General features: G+C 39.3%; 2 protein-coding genes across 2 annotated transcripts in view; one reads left to right on the forward strand and one right to left on the reverse strand.

Moving 5' to 3' along the window:
- The first annotated feature begins 145 nt into the window (after positions 1-145).
- On the forward strand, positions 146-5,076 carry fem1b (fem-1 homolog b). The gene is made up of 2 exons (XM_051884138.1): positions 146-1,060; positions 2,495-5,076. The coding sequence occupies exons 1-2, from the start codon at positions 786-788 to the stop codon at positions 4,128-4,130; spliced, it is 1,911 nt and encodes a 636-aa protein (XP_051740098.1). The 5' UTR covers positions 146-785; the 3' UTR covers positions 4,131-5,076.
- Positions 4,738-18,135, reverse strand: part of itga11b (integrin, alpha 11b) — a 40,435-nt gene continuing 27,037 nt past the window's right edge. Inside the window, exons 18-30 of the mRNA XM_051884137.1 lie at positions 16,998-17,108; positions 16,838-16,923; positions 16,556-16,760; positions 15,194-15,292; positions 14,280-14,356; positions 12,895-12,978; positions 12,346-12,436; positions 12,079-12,192; positions 10,594-10,677; positions 9,475-9,585; positions 8,793-8,888; positions 8,098-8,211; positions 4,738-7,877 (exon numbers count right to left, since the gene is read on the reverse strand). Of these exons, the coding sequence (XP_051740097.1) occupies positions 7,803-7,877; positions 8,098-8,211; positions 8,793-8,888; positions 9,475-9,585; positions 10,594-10,677; positions 12,079-12,192; positions 12,346-12,436; positions 12,895-12,978; positions 14,280-14,356; positions 15,194-15,292; positions 16,556-16,760; positions 16,838-16,923; positions 16,998-17,108 (1,347 nt within the window). The 3' untranslated portion in view covers positions 4,738-7,802. The remainder of the gene's footprint in view (positions 7,878-8,097; positions 8,212-8,792; positions 8,889-9,474; positions 9,586-10,593; positions 10,678-12,078; positions 12,193-12,345; positions 12,437-12,894; positions 12,979-14,279; positions 14,357-15,193; positions 15,293-16,555; positions 16,761-16,837; positions 16,924-16,997; positions 17,109-18,135) is intronic.

Consider the following 18,135-nt stretch of genomic DNA (forward strand, 5'->3'; position numbering starts at 1 on the left):
GTTGCAAAATGCTTTAATCTGAGATATAATACAATAAGAAATAATTATATCATATATGAAAACTATGCTTACCTTGGTAATTTTTTATACCGTGGTATTTTTCTTATTCAAATGGGACTTTTATTTCGAAAAAAGGCATCGCAGGAATCCCAGAGTCGCACTTCCTGTTATTGCTGACTTCATTTCCGGGCGTCGTTTCTAGCAGAGGTGAAAGACACAAATACATTGACCCCAGATTTGAGCTTTATTTCGGATTTAATGTCGGATTTATCAGCGAAATCTGGATTCGTTCTGTTGAATTGATCAGCGGACCTTATCGCGGAGGGACATAGAGCGGAAATAAGAACAAAACGAAGCACAAAACTGCCAAATGCGGCGAGTAAACTCGTTTCTATAGAAGTGAAAGAGAATTTCTACTGAAACTCGTTTGAATTAAACAGATTACGTCAGAATTTGATATTACTAGTGAATGATTCGTGTATTATAAGATATAGGATTGTTATTATTTCAGTTACAAGATATAACATTACTATTATAAGAGCCTTCAGATTACAATCATATAATCAGAAATTCAGTGTGACAGCATGAAGTTAGACTAAACGTCTCCATTTGTTTTATGTAAGATCCATATTATTAGATCATATTATATTAATAACCACTATAATGGCTGTTGGTCAGGCGGAAACTCTACATTGGTTTCATATATGAGCTGAAGAGCTCAGGCAGGTGTTTTTAATGGGAGGCGGGTTGATCTGTTCTGAGATCAGTGGGCGAATCTTGCACAGATGGCGGAGGTACCGGCTCTGGCCCGGTTGGAGTCCCTGGCTCGGTACGTTCACAAAGCAGCCAGTGAGGGGAGAGTCCTGACCCTGGCTGCCCTGCTCCTGAACCACTCCACCGTCCAGACCCGATACTTGCTGGAGTATGTGACCCAGGTGGCCGGCCAGAGATCCACACCTCTCATAATTGCTGCTCGGAACGGACATGACAAGGTGGTCCGGTTGCTTTTGGACCACTACAAGGTGGACACCGAACAGACGGGGACTGTCAGATTTGACGGGTAAGTTTGAACTGTTCATCTCTGGACTGAAGTTTAGTTACTTTTATTATACTGTATAAAATATGTAAGGGATACATTTGCTGACAGTATAATATCTGTATTATTTATTACACGATTACTCATATATATTAAATATTGATTTGAGCTTCAAATTATTTTATTATTTTACCTGTATATTATTCTAAAGTTCCCGCTAAAAAAAAAAAAAAAAAAAAGTCAATTACGATGTACAAAACAATCGGGCTGGCAACAAAATTACAGTAATATTAATACTTAAGTCCTCTGAGGTAATTTTTATAACAGTTGATAATGACACGCAAAAAAATGGCGTATGAAATAAAAGAGCGCGAGTCCGCGGAGTGATACGATGCACATGAAAGTAGCGCCGGTTTAATGGACTATTGAATCGAGTATTCCAGAAAGCATGCTGTGTATTTTTAAGTAATAGTCCGCCCAATTAATTCTGTCAACATCCAAATTGTTCTTTTTTTGAACATAAAAAGAGGTGTTTAGCAAAATTGTTCTTTTCCAGACAGTGAAAGTGAATGGAGATTTCCCCCCCCTAAAAAAAAAAAAAAAGGCATCATTAAGACCCGTTTACACCAAGATCTATAACGATAGCTATACTAGCGTTAACAACAACGCAAGACAATGTTCTGTTTATTATAACCACACGCTGCAGTTATGTTTTTTGTTTTATTCCTTTAATGCTCTACAGTAAAAATGTAATTCTTTTTTTATACCTCGATCAATAGATTTATTTCTGATTTTTAACCTTTTTTTTTATTTTATACTAATTTTAATTCATTTTACAGATAGATATAAAAAGCATTTTATTGCATTAAAAATTTGAAATACATGTTTGAAACAACATGAGGGCGAATAAACACTGACAGAAATGTCATTTTTTCGTGAACTAATCCTATCCATTTTAACGCCATTCGCCTCAGTTATGCTTCTTGATGTTGCAGACTGGCATTTGTTGTAATAATCGCAGCTTGTCAGAGCTGTACTCCTCTGTGATCAGTAGTAAATGCTTCTCCATCTGAAAGCCAGAGGGCGCTCTTGCGCAGAAACTCCAAATATGCCCTGCCGTAGAAGTCGATAATGTCATAACAGAAAATCTCTATGGGCATCATAGTTAGTTAACCTTTAGTTAACCTTTTCGATTTTTTTTATTTTTTATTTTATACTAATTTTAATTCATTTTACAGAGAGATATAAAAAGTAGTGCTTTCAGATGGATTGGCATTTGGAGCCATACTTCATTGACAAGCTGCGCAGAAAAAAATAATCGCAGCCTTTGCGATTTTATAATCACACTAAGAATCATGTTTAAGCGCAATTTCAATGTTATTTTTCTTATCGTGGGATAAATCGTGCAGCCCTAGATAGAGCTCCATGTCATTGCTGACGTATTTTTCACTCTTACAGGTATATTATCGATGGTGCCACGGCTCTTTGGTGTGCAGCCGGCGCTGGGCATTTCGAGGTGGTACGTTTGTTGGTTTCCCACGGCGCCAACGTGAACCACACCACCCTCACTAACTCCACCCCTCTCAGGGCTGCATGCTTCGACGGCCGACTGGACATCGTACGGTACCTTGTGGAGCACAAGGCCGACATCAGCATCGCAAATAAGTACGACAACACTTGTTTGATGATCGCTGCCTATAAGGGCCACGCTGATGTCGTTTACTTCCTGCTGGAGCGGGGCGCCGATCCCAACGCTAAAGCTCACTGCGGGGCCACCGCACTGCACTTTGCCGCCGAAGCTGGGCATCTGGACATTGTAAAGGAGCTGGTGAAATGCCAAGCGGCTATGGTGGTTAACGGACATGGCATGACGCCACTGAAGGTGGCGGCCGAAAGTTGCAAGGCGGATGTGGTAGAACTGCTACTGTCCCATGCGGATTGCGATGCACACAGCCGCATCGAGGCATTGGAACTGCTTGGAGCGTCTTTCGCCAACGACCGTGAGAATTACGACATTCTTAAGACCTACCACTACTTGTACCTGGCCATGCTGGAGCGATTTCGTGATCCCCAGAGGGCCATCGCCAAAGAGTTGCTGTCACCTGTGCATGCGTACGGAGGGAGGACCGAATGCCGGACTTTGCAAGACTTGGAAGCCATTCGGCACGACCGGGATGCGCTGCACATGGAAGGCCTGATGATTCGCGAACGAATTCTTGGTTCGGATAACATAGACGTGTCGCATCCCATTATATACCGTGGTGCAGTCTACGCCGACAACATGGAGTTCGACCTTTGCATCAAGCTGTGGCTGCACGCCTTGCACCTACGCCAACAAGGAAACCGCAACACGCATAAAGACCTCTTGAGATTCGCGCAAGTGTTCTCGCAAATGGTCCACTTAAAGGAGCCGGTCCGCGCGTCGGACGTGGAGCACGTTTTGCGTGCCAGCGTCCTGGAGATCCGCCGCAGCATGGCACGTGTGCAAACCGCCACGGAAGCAGACTTGCCGGCGGCCAACGACAACTACGAGTCTAACGTGTTCACCTTCCTCTACCTGGTTTGCATTTCAACCAAAACGCAGTGTGGCGAAGAGGAACGAGCGCGTATAAACAAACAGATCTACGACTTAATACGTCTGGATCCGCGTTCCCGAGAGGGATCGTCACTTTTGCACCTGGCAGCGAGCTCCAGTACGCCCGTAGATGACTTCCACACCAACGACGTTTGCAGTTTCCCCAACGCGCAAGTGACCAAGCTGCTCATAGACTGCGGCGCCCAAGTGAACGCCGTGGACAATGAAGGAAACAGTCCTCTACATCTCATAGTACAATACAACCGTCCCATCAGCGACTTCCTGACCCTCCATGCCATCATCATCAGCCTCGTCGAAGCTGGCGCTCATACGGACATGACCAACAAGCAAAAGAAGACCCCGCTTGACAAGAGCACAACAGGCGTTTCTGAAATCCTTCTGAAGACGCAAATGAAAATGAGTCTGAAATGCCTGGCGGCTCGCGCCGTACAACAACATCAGATCTTGTATCGGGACCAGATTCCCAAAAGTCTGGAGGAGTTTGTTGAATTTCACTGACCTGTACTTTTAGTTTTCCGTCAGATATGGTTTAATGTTTTTGGAGTTTGATTTAACTTGACTCTTGATTTGACCTTGTTTACGTACTCAGCACAGACTGTAAGTCTAGATTTTGTCCCTAATTTACTTGTTGATCCATTTGAGAGATGTTGAATCTGACTGCTGCATTTTAACCCAAAGTAACTGGAGTCTCCAGTTTCATCCTGGTTCTTTTTTTTTTATCAAATCAAAGAGGGTGTTGATGCTCATGGATACATGCAGCGCTAAAGACTCTCATTTAAAAATTTCTTCTTTAGACGAACAGCATTTTATTGTGTTGTACTTCAGTCATCGTGACAATGTGAACAGCTCTTTTTTTTTTTTTTTTAAATAAGCTGCTCTTTTGTCAACCTTTTCATAATTTTTTGGTTTTCTTAACATATTTTATAAAAGGTTTATTTAAAACAGAGTCTAAAATGTCTATTTTATGAGAAATCAATAGCTGAGAGTTGATGTCCTAAAGCTAAACTCTGTGCCAGGCGATTTTCTTTTATTTGAATATTAAAATGTGCCTGTAACCAGTTGAATAAAAGTTGGACATTTATAATTATTATTATTAATGTAACTATTATTATGGTTTTTTTTTTTTTTTTTTTTTAAACATGATGCCACTGTAAAGCCAATTAGCAAGTCTGTAATTCTGACTTGTGTTAATGAACATTTGCTGGAGCTCTTTTGGAGTCACGGGGCCTTATTCTGGAAGGTGCTGTTGTGTGAGAAGCATGTCTTCCCGCTTTTATCTCTCTGTGTGTGTGTGTGTGTGTGTGTGTTTGAGTGCTCGAATGTGGCCGATTCTGAATGTGGAGGTTTTTAACCCTCTGTGTTTGCACCATGTTTTATTCTTTAATTACTGGGGATTGTTCAACGTGTTTTTATTTCCAATCCAAATAAAACAAGATTAAAACCATCGATCAAAGATGCCTGTCAGATTCCATGTGCTTCTGTTGCATTTGAGTTGTGATTTTTAAGAACGGTTTGCTAGATCCTCTTAGGGTCCGTTTACACGACACCATTTTCAACTAAAAACAGAAAACTTTTTATGCGTTTTGTATAAATATTTACTTGATGAGTTGTCAATACAGTATATAACAATACAATATATAGGGTATGATTTTACCCAAAATTCAACATATTGACAAAATAAGTGCAAATCCACATTTTGCTGCCTAGATCCAGTTGTTTCTGTGAATTGAAGCAATTAATTGGCTTCTCTTTTCTTTAGCTTTCGGCAGTCTGTAAAAATATACCTCAGATTTCTTGTCAAAACAGTTTGTACAGTGAATCGCAAAGCTCTTTCCCGTTTTGAATGTGTTTTGTGTGTTTTTCGCGGCCGAAAATCAATGTTGCCACTCAGTGGGCGTAACCGCAGTCGCTCCCGCCTACGGTGAAGTCATGTGCATAGACCTTAAGCAGCGCCATCTTTGATTTTGAACGGGAATGAAAGCGATGGACATACAGCTCTTCGGTGGGTTGTACTGTTATTTCACGGGTTTTTGGATTGTTCTGCAGACAAAACACTGCAAAAATATCTTTCCAAGAAATTTCTGTAGACAAAAAAACTCCAGAAAACACGAGCTAGGAGCTTTTTTACAGCGGATGCCGTTGAAAATACGGTAAGTCTAATCCTTGCTTTCATACCTGTCATGGCGCTGCTCTGAATAAGGTCTATAGTTGTGTAGTGTTTCTTCACAAAATGGCATCGCCAATTACTGGCCTGGCAGCATAATACAGCGTTTTTACTCGTTTTCGCGGATCCGTGTGAATGGGATCGTTTTGACAATGTTATCGTTTAGCAAAGGAATAACCTTTCCGTTTTTAGTACTTCGTTGCCGTGTAAAGTCTTCATGTGTCAAACATGATCATTGGATTTTTTCCACGTGTTAGAATAATTAAAGTGATAAACTCTGAAATAACACAAATGGAACTATATGGGAATGATAGTGAGCAAAATATGCAACATGCAGCTTTTTTTTTTTTTTTTTTAAATGTGTGTTTTGTAATATGTAGGCACAGTTCATATTTGAATATAAAAATCTGTTCTGGTCTGAATTCAAAAAACAAAGATGTATTGTTTTAAATGGATTTTAATTTATTCAGTGGTTCAATAAAAAAACACATGACGAACATTCGGCTGTCATTTCTACATGCAATAAAATGCCAACATAAGTGACAACAATTAAAACAAGTGCCACGGTGTCTTATACTGTGAAAGCTGTAAAGCCATGTCAAAAGAAAATTACTGTATGGGAACATTTTGGATTGAGTGACTGTGTTCAGAACAGCATACCACCATACTTAATTATTGCTGCAGTATATAGTATGTATATGCACAGTATTTTTTTTGCATGTCATGATTACCTACATTTGTCAAAATGTGCACACTGCACAGAATAAATTTTACACATTTTACTGCAATGCAATGCATTTTTAACATCTCCTTCCTGACTCATAATTTGATAAGACTGGCATTTTTATTAAAAATCTGATTTTAAATGCAAAGTAACCTAATAATTATTTCCGAGATGATAACTGGAATGTGACAAAATGAAGCAATGCTGTTGAAATGGTTTACATACAGAATAATGCATACTGTTTCACTCAGAAAATAGCCAGCAGTAGTAAACTAGTATTGCATTCTGAACACAGCCACTGTGTATTTTCCAGACAGTGATCACAAAGTGTTTAAGGGTAGTTGAGATGTCAAGGATGATTTATTTATTTCTGTATCATCTAATTATTGTCTGTTTATTAAATATTTCATTGTGACCATATTAATGGAGTGAATACATGAAATATTGTACTTTTATATTTCTAAAATACTCATCACACTACAGTAATATTTAAGTCAACTGCATAAAAAGCAAACCTTTTAGAATTTTTTTGTTATTATTTATGACATGTACAGTCAAAGAAAATAAAAAATTAAATTATTGCAAATAAAAGGTGGAAAACTGGTGACCAGTTACAGCACATAAAATGTGTTTCCTATCCATTTCAACTACCCTTAAGCGCTTTTACCAGTTTCAGTTTATATAAAAAAAAATAAAAAAACAGAAATACACATGGAATACTTTCAATTCCATCTGCAAAATTTCATACTGTATATAAAATTATGACCATACATCTCACATACATCGTTAACAGATGTAAGTGGCAGCAAAAAGTGCATGATATTAGTAATTTTATGGTTAAATATTATTATTTTTTTATCATTGTATTACATTATATTGCTGAACTTTTTCATATTTACATATTTCAAGTTCAAAATTCTTTACAATGTGCAAGTGCATCAGCTTGAATTTATGCTGCAGCAAAAAAGTCTTGTTCCGCAATCTGAAGTTTGTTTCATGATACACAAACTTTTTATCAGCACCAAAACCTCACGATGGTTCAAACTGAAGCCTATTCATTAGTGTTCTTTTCCACTTCGTTCTCTTTTGACCTGGATTTCAAAGTCTCACACTGAAGCTTCAGCCTCTTCACATCTTAATTGGCAGCGCGGCCCTGGGAAGCGAGCTGATTGGTCAGATTGCTGGAGGGTGTGGCAGTGCTTAAGAGCCACTGATTGGCTGACACACACCCGTGTCTGAAGTGTCCCTGAGTGATTGGCTGAAGAGGTTGCCGTGTGGTTGATTACCGATCCTCTGCTGTCTTCTCATTGGTCGCCTGCTCGTCTCTCTTTCTCTTTTGCCTGTGGAAGAATCCAAGCTGCGGATGAAAGAAAAACAGTGACTTGTTTTGTTTTGAAGCGTCCCAGGAGATTTAACCTCCAACAAACCCTAAGATATTATGTAAACATATGTTTTGATATGTTAATTTAGCTCTACTTAATCTAAAGTAAAAGAGACTGGGTGGGGACAGAATTTAGGACTGGCTCTGGATAAAGAGGGATTTCAGTAGGCAACTTTAAATAAAATCCGTCCCAAACCTTCCAAAGCGCCAGTACTAGCAGGGCCAGAAGTTGTAGTCCTCCCAGAGTGCTTCCAACAATCACCCAGATGGGAATTCTGTATTCATCCTCCTTCCTAATCTCCAGGATTATCTACAAAACCATAATTTGAAACAGTCAAATTCTCGTAGGAATTGGATATATGAGATTTGGCCTCTTGCATATGAGGATGTTAAAAGATCTGTGTAATTGAGTTAAAGTTGACTAACTAATACTGTCTTTAGCCAGAAGAGGGCAGCATGTCATTTGAGTGATTCTACAGAAGAGTTGGTTTATTTTCCACCTGCTTACATATTTAAAAATAAAGGTTCTTTATTGTCATTGAGGGTTCCATTAAGAACCTTTAACATTCCTTTCTATTCCAGGTTCTATATAGTGGAAAAAGGTTCCTTGGGTTATTAACTTTCCACTGAAAGGTTCTTTGGGGAACCAAAATGGATGCAAAAACCCAATATTAGAACCTTTATTTTTAAGAGTGTATCAGAAAAGTCTCAAAAATGAGCTGTTGTGTTGAACAAAACGTACAAACCCATGATACTTTCTGTAAACAACTGGTCTTTCTTTCTCATTACAATCCTACATATTACACTAGCTTCTAGGCACAATCAAATGTAATAAAGGGATCTCAAATGCATAATTTCATTTCATATCCCTGAGTTTTACAACATACTCACATGTCTCACGGGCCGTTCCTCATGGAGGAACATCGGACTGGAGGCGCTCAACTCAACAGCGGCCGTCATTACCAGATCTAACCGTTTAAATTTCACCTGAGGAGAAAATGAGAGGAAGGGCAAACAGAATCAATTGCATCGCTGCCAAAAACTTGAAAAGACCAACTTTCTGTTTCAATAGTCACCTTTATTTATATAGCGCTTTTTACAATGCAGATTGTGTCAAAGCAGCTTTACAGTGATAACTGGTATATAATGTTTGGCTGCACAGCAGCGCTTGAAGAAAATGGTGTCCAGCTTAAGTAAACTCAGTATTGATTCATTCCGTTGTAAGAATCAATAGTTATTAATTTAGTTAATTTATCTATATCAGCACTGGAGTAAACAGTGGTGTCATCATCCAGCTCAGTTCTGTTCGCATATACACACAACGCAAATCATACATCAACTGCACTCATCAAAACAGTCTTTAAACTTTATAGCTGGTTTCTTGAGAGTCTACACTGTTAAAAAAACATGGTTATTTGATGGTCCACTTCAGACACTCAATGAAAAACCATTTGACCAGTTGACATTTCCATAATTCATTAATGTTGCAAGTTGCAACCTTATTTTTTACGGTAAAGTTCTGGCAATCAAAAGTTTTCCAGCAGGGTTGAAAGAAAATGCCTGAGATACTCACGGCTAATAAATTGTGAAGATTGAGCCATCCTGTTGCGGTGATGCTAACGTCTCCTTGGGGAAGCAGGTTGATTCTGCACTGCGCAAATAATGCATCGCTGGTGGACGCGTTCTGTGAACACAAATAGCACAGTATGTATGACATTAAAGAGGCCATATTATGCCCTTCATGTTGTTTTTGGGCTCTACTAGAACAGGGTTTCATGCTTGAATGTTGATTATTTTCCTCATATTCTCCATTGTTGCAGCTCCTCTCTTCCCAGTCTGTCAGTAACGCTCTGTTTAGTTCCTGTCTCTATGAAGCCCCTCCTTCTGAAAAGCACAGTGTGCTTCGATTGGTCGGCTGAAGCAGTGTGTTGTGATCGGTCAACCGCTTCAAGCGTGTTTCACAAATGTCCCGCCCCTTACTATAACCGCCAGTTTCAACACACTACTAACTCAACCAGGCCCCGCCCCTTTATTATGCGTATGAATTCTTTAAATGAGGAATATTGTGACGTGTTCGTTCCCGGAAGAAAACTCCACAATGAAGAAAAGACTACAATGGAGGCATTATATTGGTGCCGTGACCTGGATGGGAGTGAGGTTTAGGGGGGTGAGTGTAACGGATTTAGGCTGGTAAGAGCTTTGCGTGTAAACCTCACTCCCCTGATCTCAAGAGGCACTCTAGAGACTGCGGTCTTCAGCCTCCTTGTTAGAGCGCCCAACTCCCATGCCGGCAGACCCGGGTTCGAGTCCCGCTTATAGCGGGCAGTTCGAACAGGAGGGGTTACAACAGCAACATTACACACTAAAAAAAGATGAACATGGAAAAAAAGCATAATAAGGCCTCTTTAAAACGGCTTTGATCACGTCACACTTGGAAAAAGAACGTGCCAGAGAGGAAACTGCTAAAACTGACGGAGTGAATCATTTCCAATTTGGAGCACATATAGACTGCAAACAAATGGTCTTCTTATCTCTATCCAACTGAATGTGATGAAAAAGGTTGGGTAGTTCGTTTTCATCAAGCTTGTCACTTTTACATTCTGTTGCTTTGTTTCCCAGCAGATGGAGGCAGTTAGTTTATCACAAAACTTTTGAATAAGTTTGGACAAAGTGTAAAAAGAGCAAAGTTTACCATGTGTGGGTTGAGAGAGAGGTCTTCCTGCGAGGACGAGCCGGCGGTGATGACACGTGGAACATTGCAGTGCGATCCAGCCATCTGAGACGAGCAAGCAGAGGTCATAAACACACGGCACAAGCCTTTCTTGATAATAAAACAGATGAGGATTTACACAAGAACACCGCTTACTAAAACAGAACTACTGATTGAACTCGGGCTGTTCCAACTTAAATAAACTGGATCAACAGATCACTTGCATTATGAAACAGGCAAAAATAACAAGCTCTGGAAGCAGTTAAAGGATCTGTTTACAACACTAATAACACAATGTTTCAGATTAACTAACAAGTATGCACAGCGAAAAATTATTTTCTTACTCATTATTTTTGTCTTGTTTTTCAGTAATATCTAAATATTCTTAAATCAAGACACATTTACTTGAGAAGCAAAATGACTTAAGATATTACGTCTTGTTTTCTGAAAACATTATTAAAACTAAGTGACTCTATGCTTGAAACAAGAACAAATATGCCCCAAAAAACTTTTCTCTTTGAATTGTTTATTTTTCTGACCCCATTTTTGTTTTATTTAGAAACTTGTTTCCACCACAGAATAAAAATTAAAAGGGTAATTGTGACTTTTTGTCTCACAATTCTGACTTTTTTTCTAGCAATTGTGTTTATATCTCACAACTCTGAGAAAAAAGTCTGAACTGTGAGATATAAACTCAGAATTAGGAAAAATAAAGTCAGAATTGCGAAATATAAACTCGGAATTGGGAAAAATAAAGTCAGAATTGCGAGATATAAACTCGGAATTGGGAAAAATGAAGTTGGAATTGCGAGATATAAACTCGGAAACATGGGGAAATAAAGTCAGAATTGCGAGAATTAAACTAGGAATTGGGAAAAATGAAGTCGGAATTGCGAAATATAAACTCGGAATTGGGAAAAAAAGTCAGAATTGCGAGATATAAACTCGGAATTGCGAGATATAAACTCGGAATTGGGAAAAATGAAGTTGGAATTGGGAAAAATAAAGTCAGAATTGCGAGATATAAACTCGGAAACATGGGAAAATAAAGTCAGAATTGCGAGATATAAACTCGAAATTGGGAAAAATGAAGTCGGAATTGCGAGATATAAACTCGAAATTGGGAAAAATAAAGTCAGAATTGCAAGATATAAATTCGAAGTTGCGAGAAAAAAGTTTGAATTGCGAGATAAAAAGTTGTAATTACCTTTTTGTTTTTTATTCCGTGGCGGAAAAAAACTTCCATAGTTCTACACATAAAATCACTTAATTTTTATACATTTTTTAGAAAATAAGACTTAATTATTTTAAGTATATTTGGCAGGATCTTGATTTAAGAATGTTTAGATATTTGTACTGAAAAACAAGTCATAAATACAGTCGTTTACTGTGTGAAGTTTGTAGTTTGAGGCTGAAGTTCAGTGATGGAAAAATATGTAAATATAAATAAGTGAATTAAAAATGCACCTGATCGATATCCAAGTCTGAGAGGTGCAAGAGAGTGTGTGCATTTCTGGCCACAGTGAAGACGTTTAACGTGAAGAGAAGCTCGGATACAGGGAAGAGTCCAAGATTCTGGATCTGCAAAAACAAATAGGTTCTGTTTTAGCAGAAACATCTTAGACGTCCAAAGGAAATATTTATTTTGTTCAAATGCACAATGCATGAAGAACGGTTCTCTGATTCATTATGAAGAATATTATTTAAAACCTGGTTTGTATATGGAGAGCCCACCTGATAAGAGAGGTTGAAGGGCGGTCCAGTCCCAACAGGCACGCTCTGGGCAAGCTCATGTTTGATCTCAAAACGGGATGAACTGGAATCTCTGAAAGAAAGTGAAAATATTAAAGAACGATGGTAACACTTCACAATAAGGTCCTATTAGTTAGCATTAGTTTTCCATTGTTAGTTCATGTTAACTAATGTAGTTAACTAATGTTAACATATGGAACCTTATTGTAAAGTGTTACCATAACCGTTTATTAGCTTTAAGATATTTCTGGGTGACTCTGTCAAGAACATGTCTGGGTCATATTTCACCTCAAAATCAGAAGAAAAATATATTAAAATTTACAAGTATTTTGTCTTGTTTTTGGATCCTTAAGATTTTTTTTAATTTTTTTTTTTTATTTGACACCCTACAGTTTAAATGGATTTCTTTTTTTCACATTTCAATAACGATAATTATAAAAAAATTCACTAAATAAAAAAGATAATTAATTTTCTTATGCCAAATATAATTGCTTTTCTTATTTCTTTTGTTTCACTCTAATGCTTTGTTACCTTGTGAAGAGAATATCAGCCTCATATTTCAGACTGTGGTAAATGTCGTTGATGTTGTCCTCTGGAAACATCTCTTCTCCCTCACTGCAACAAAACAAACAGGGCGCTCTTAGATTCATCTCAACAAAACAATCAAATAAAACTACAAACAAGTGTCACCACTGAGCGTTTGTTTGCAAACAGTAATTTCATCTATATTAAATGTATACATCAATAAAAATATTCTCAGATGATCATGAGATTCTCATTGGTTCAAAGGTCATATCATCTGGACACTGCCAGATGTACTAGGAACTACATAGCAACACTCTGGCAACTATACAGAACAACCTAGCAACCACAAAGCAACACCCTAGCAGTCACCCAGAATACCTTAACAACATCCCAGCAACCACCCAGAACACCCTAGTATCTGTATAGCAACACCCTACCAACTACCCAGAATACCTTAGCAACATCCTAGCAAGCACACAGAACACCCTAGTTTGTCTAGCAACACCCTAAAAACTACCTAGAATACCTTAGCAACATCCTAGTAGCAACTACCCAGAACACCCTAGTTTCTGTCTAGCAACACCCTAAATACTACCCAGAATAGCAACATCCTAGTAGCAACTACCCAGAGCACCCTATTATCTTCCTAGCAACACCCTAGCAACCACACAAAATACCTTACCAATTAAATTGCAACACCCTAGCAAACTTCCAGAACACCCAAGTATCTGCCTAGCAACACCCTAGCAGCCACCCAAAATACCTTAGACAACATCCCAGCAACCACACAGAACACCCTAGTATCTGTCTAGCAACACCCTACCAACTATCCAAAATACCATAGCAACATTCTAGCAACCACCCAGAACACCATAATATCTGCCTAGCAACACCCTAGCAACCACACAAAATACCTTACCAATTAAATAGCAAACATCCAGAACACCCGAGTATCTGCCAAGCAACACCCTAGCAGCCACCAGAATACCTTAGAAACATCTTAGCAACCACCCAGAACACCCTAGTATCTGCCTAGCAACACCCTAGCAACGACCCAGAACACCCTAGTATCTGCCTAGCAACACCCTAGCAACCACCCAGAACACCCTAGTATCTGCCTAGCAACACCCTAGCAACCACCCAGAATACCTTAGCAATTGCATAGCAACACCCTAGCAAACACCCAGAACACATCCATCCACCCACCCATCCATCCCTCTGTCTATATAGCCTTCAAGCTATTAAAACTAAATCAAGTTTCCTGGTCAGGCTTTCTCAAGCCAACATAAAGTTTGTCTTAAACTTTTATTTTATGTAGTTTTGTCTATATTCATTCTATACATCAATAAAAAATATCCTCAGATAAAATTCTTATGAATTCATGACCTCACCTGGAGACCCTCAGGGTGATCTGGATGAAGTTCAAGAAGACAGATCTGCTGAACTCAAACTCCAGGCGAAAATAAACCTGGATAAATCAAGTAAAACTTCCAAGTTAAGACAACAGAGAAACCAAACACAAAACACAACAAAAGGACAAACTGTTCTTGTATTCTACAGTCATTTCCGGTTTCTGCATTTCTCATTGTCGTCTAATTGGCCGTACCGGCGGTGATTAATGGAATTGCTGCTTTGTACAGGATTTGAACAGAAGGTGCCGTGAATTTCCGACCGGCCCCAGAGACACGAGGGGAAAAATGAAGAGTCTGGGGTGACGCCAGCCCAGCAAGAGCACAGGAAACCGCAGGGAAAAACTAAATAACCACAGAACGTACCTGAGGAACAGTCCCACTGAGAGACAGAGACTGATCAAACATGAGAATCAGACCTTTGGTATGTGGAAAATGAGCAGAGAAATGATGGTCTCTCTGTCCCATTCTGACGGCATAAACAAATATCGGCATATGAAGAGAATCATGGGAATTTACATGATGAGTTTTCCATTCTGCGGCTTCTGTCAATGTCAGGAGGATTACAGACATGTTTTCAACAACCCCAGGCTTCTGTTTTGTTACAGATTGACTCCAATGTTCTCTCGGAACATGTGACATTTGTTTTTCCAAGCAAGTGAGCGGTAGCATTGTTTTGATCACTTCTTTATTAACAAAAATGAACCAGAATGAACCAAGAAAACATTTTCTATTAAGTACCATGTAAATATCGTGCCAAATGCAAATGGTATTGAAGTTCCATGGTATATACAGTACGTAACAATGCCATCACTAAACCATGCAACTATCATTTGATCACGGAATGATCAATAATATTCAGATTAGTCAGTGGTTACAGGTTTGAAGTGTCTTACCTGAGCATGTGACCTCATAAATGGCGCGCTGACGTTGCATGTCCGGTAGAGGCTCGTATCATCAGAGTTCGGGCACTCGATTGCAATGTCTGAAGGTCCCTGAAAAACAAACTAATTTTCAATTTCAAACCAATACACTTTCACTGAGAAAAGCCCTCAAATGAAGATCATTCCAAGATATTATCGAGCAAATGACTGAATGAACACATATGGTCAATATATTGACTTTAGAAGTGGGCCAATCAGCAGTAGGGGCATGTACACTCATGATGGGGGAGGAGAGAGAGTGAGCTAATTAGCAGTAGGGGGCGTGTCCTCTCATGATAGGTAAGGAGAGAGAGTGAGCCAATCAGCAGTAGGGGGCGTGTCCACTCATGATGGGGGAGGAGAGAGAGAGTGAGCCAATTAGCAGTAGGGGGCGTGTCCACTCATGATAGGTAAGGAGAGAGAGTGAGCCAATCAGCAGTAGGTGGCGTGTCCACTCATGATGGGGTAGGAGAGTGGGCTAATCAGCAGTAGGGGGTGTGTCCACTCATGATGGGGGAGGAGAGAGTGAGTCAATCAGCAGTAGGGGGCGTGTCCATTCATGATGGGGGAGGAGAGAGTGAGTCAATCAGCAGTAGGGGGCGTGTTCACTCATGATGGGGGAGGAGTGAGAGTGAGCCAATCAGCAGTAGGGGGCAGCATGATGGGGAGGAGAGTGAGTCAATCAGCAGTAGGGGGCGTGTCCATTCATGATGGGGGAGGAGAGAGTGAGTCAATCAGCAGTAGGGGGCGTGTTCACTCATGATGGGGGAGGAGTGAGAGTGAGCCAATCAGCAGTAGGGGGCATGTCCACTCATGATGGGGGAGGAGAGAGTGAGCCAATCAGCAGTAGGGGGCGTGTCTACTCATGATGGGGGGGAGTGAGTGAGCAAGAGGGAGATTTGAAGAAAGACTGTAGAAATAGAGATGGCTGAGAGACATTACAAAAGAGAACATTCAAAAGTAACAATCCCATAATGTTTGCAAAATGTTATGTTCCCTTAACGTTCGCATAACCAAGAAAAAACGTTTTAAAAACATTTTAAAAATGTTTTGAATGTTCAGAGAACATTCAGAAATAACATTTTCATAACTTGATGGCAACGTTAACAAAACATTTTTAGGACCTATTTTTGATAGCTGGTTATGAAGTCATTGAGGAATTTACTGGGTTTTGGAACAGATCCACACACACAGACTCATGGTTTCTCTTCCACTCTTTATCAGCAACCCCTTCCATCTCATGTTTGAATTCCTTCTTTAATGCTCTAAACCCTCATAAATACAGGTGAAGCCCGGGCTGAGACTCGGATCAGTGTGTTTTTCCTAAAGACGAACCTTCACCACCAGACTGGAGAACTGGAGGTTTGGAGAATGCGTGAGATGCAGGATCGTGCCGTAAGCATTCTCTCCTCGGTTCTCCAAACGTGCCTCCACCAGAACTTTCCTCCGGCTGGCCTCCACCACACGCTCGCTGCTCGCCCTCGCCCTCTGATGGACACACAGCGGCCACGCGGCGCACTCGCTCCGCCCGCAGAACTGCCTGAAAGAGACAGAGATAGTCAGGGACTGAGTGTTTCAGTGTGTGAGGAAGAGCAAATGTGTGCGTGAAGTTCAAACCTGCGATCTAATAAGTCAGAGCTGCTCTGCAGGATGAGGTTTGGAACACACTGATCATCATTATCACAACCGTTCCAGAACGGAAGCTAGAGAGAGAGAGATTTTAGAAGAATGCATGACAAAGAAGTTATCAGTCTGTCTGTTTATCTGTCTGTCTCACCTCTGACTGCAGACTGGTAGGCCAGCCGTCGTCCAGCACCGGCCCTTCTTCTGCATTTTGCAGGCCGACGTTGACAGTGAAGATCACGGGTCGTGTGTAGTCTGTCACTTCCTGTGTAAACAATCAGATTCTGTTTCAAAACACACTGCACTCACAAAAATATTTACGCCTTAATTTATGATGTATGTATTTGAATTGCATATAAACTGTCCATCCATTTGGATTACACTAATAAACTTAATGTGATGCATATTTGTCATTCATACATAAATGAAACAGATTTCTGTATAAGTACTAATACATTGAAAGTGTTTTAATAAACAGCTTTATATATTTATCATCAATAAATCCAATTTGTTTCAATTTCATACATTTTCAATAACTGAATTTAGCTTGTTCCACTTGTTTAACCATTAATTTAAGCTGATTCTAAGTGATTTGAATAAATGCATTTTGAAAATATGATTCAAATAAAATTAAGTAGATCAAATAAATTAATAATAAACTATGCCATGAATTGCCAGAAACCATGACTGACAAATATGCATCACATTGAGTTCATTAGTTTTTTATGTTAAAACTGAAATTTTATATGCAAATCAAATACTTAAATCTTAAATTTAAGCCTAAATATTTTTTGAGGGTGCAGAAACATTCACCAATATTCACAAATATTAATACATGCGATCATCAAATATTGACAACCATTACTCTTGTAGAAGCGGTGTGAAATATTTGATGTAAATCAAGCATGACCGGAGTGGATATTTCATGAAAATCAAGCAATTTTTATAGTTCTCTGGAATATTCAATTCTGATTGGTTAATCACAGCATTATGCGCATAATATTTGTGTATAATGTACTGTAGCTAAACTGTTTAATTTACCAATTTTCTAAATACACCTGTGTTTGTTGGTAAGATTTTTTAATGTTTTTGAAAGAAGTCTCTTCTGCTCACTAAGGCTGAAAATTAAAGTCAAAATCAAATATTATTACAATTTAAAATAACTGTTTTCTATGTGAATATATAGTAAAGTGTAATTTATTCCTGTGATCAAAGCTGAATTTTCAGCATCATTACTCCAGTCTTCAGTGTCACATGATCCTTCAGAAACAAGAAACATTTCTGATTATTAT

Source organism: Ctenopharyngodon idella, chromosome 24 (genome assembly GCF_019924925.1).
Source record: "Ctenopharyngodon idella isolate HZGC_01 chromosome 24, HZGC01, whole genome shotgun sequence".
NCBI lineage: Eukaryota > Metazoa > Chordata > Actinopteri > Cypriniformes > Xenocyprididae > Ctenopharyngodon > Ctenopharyngodon idella.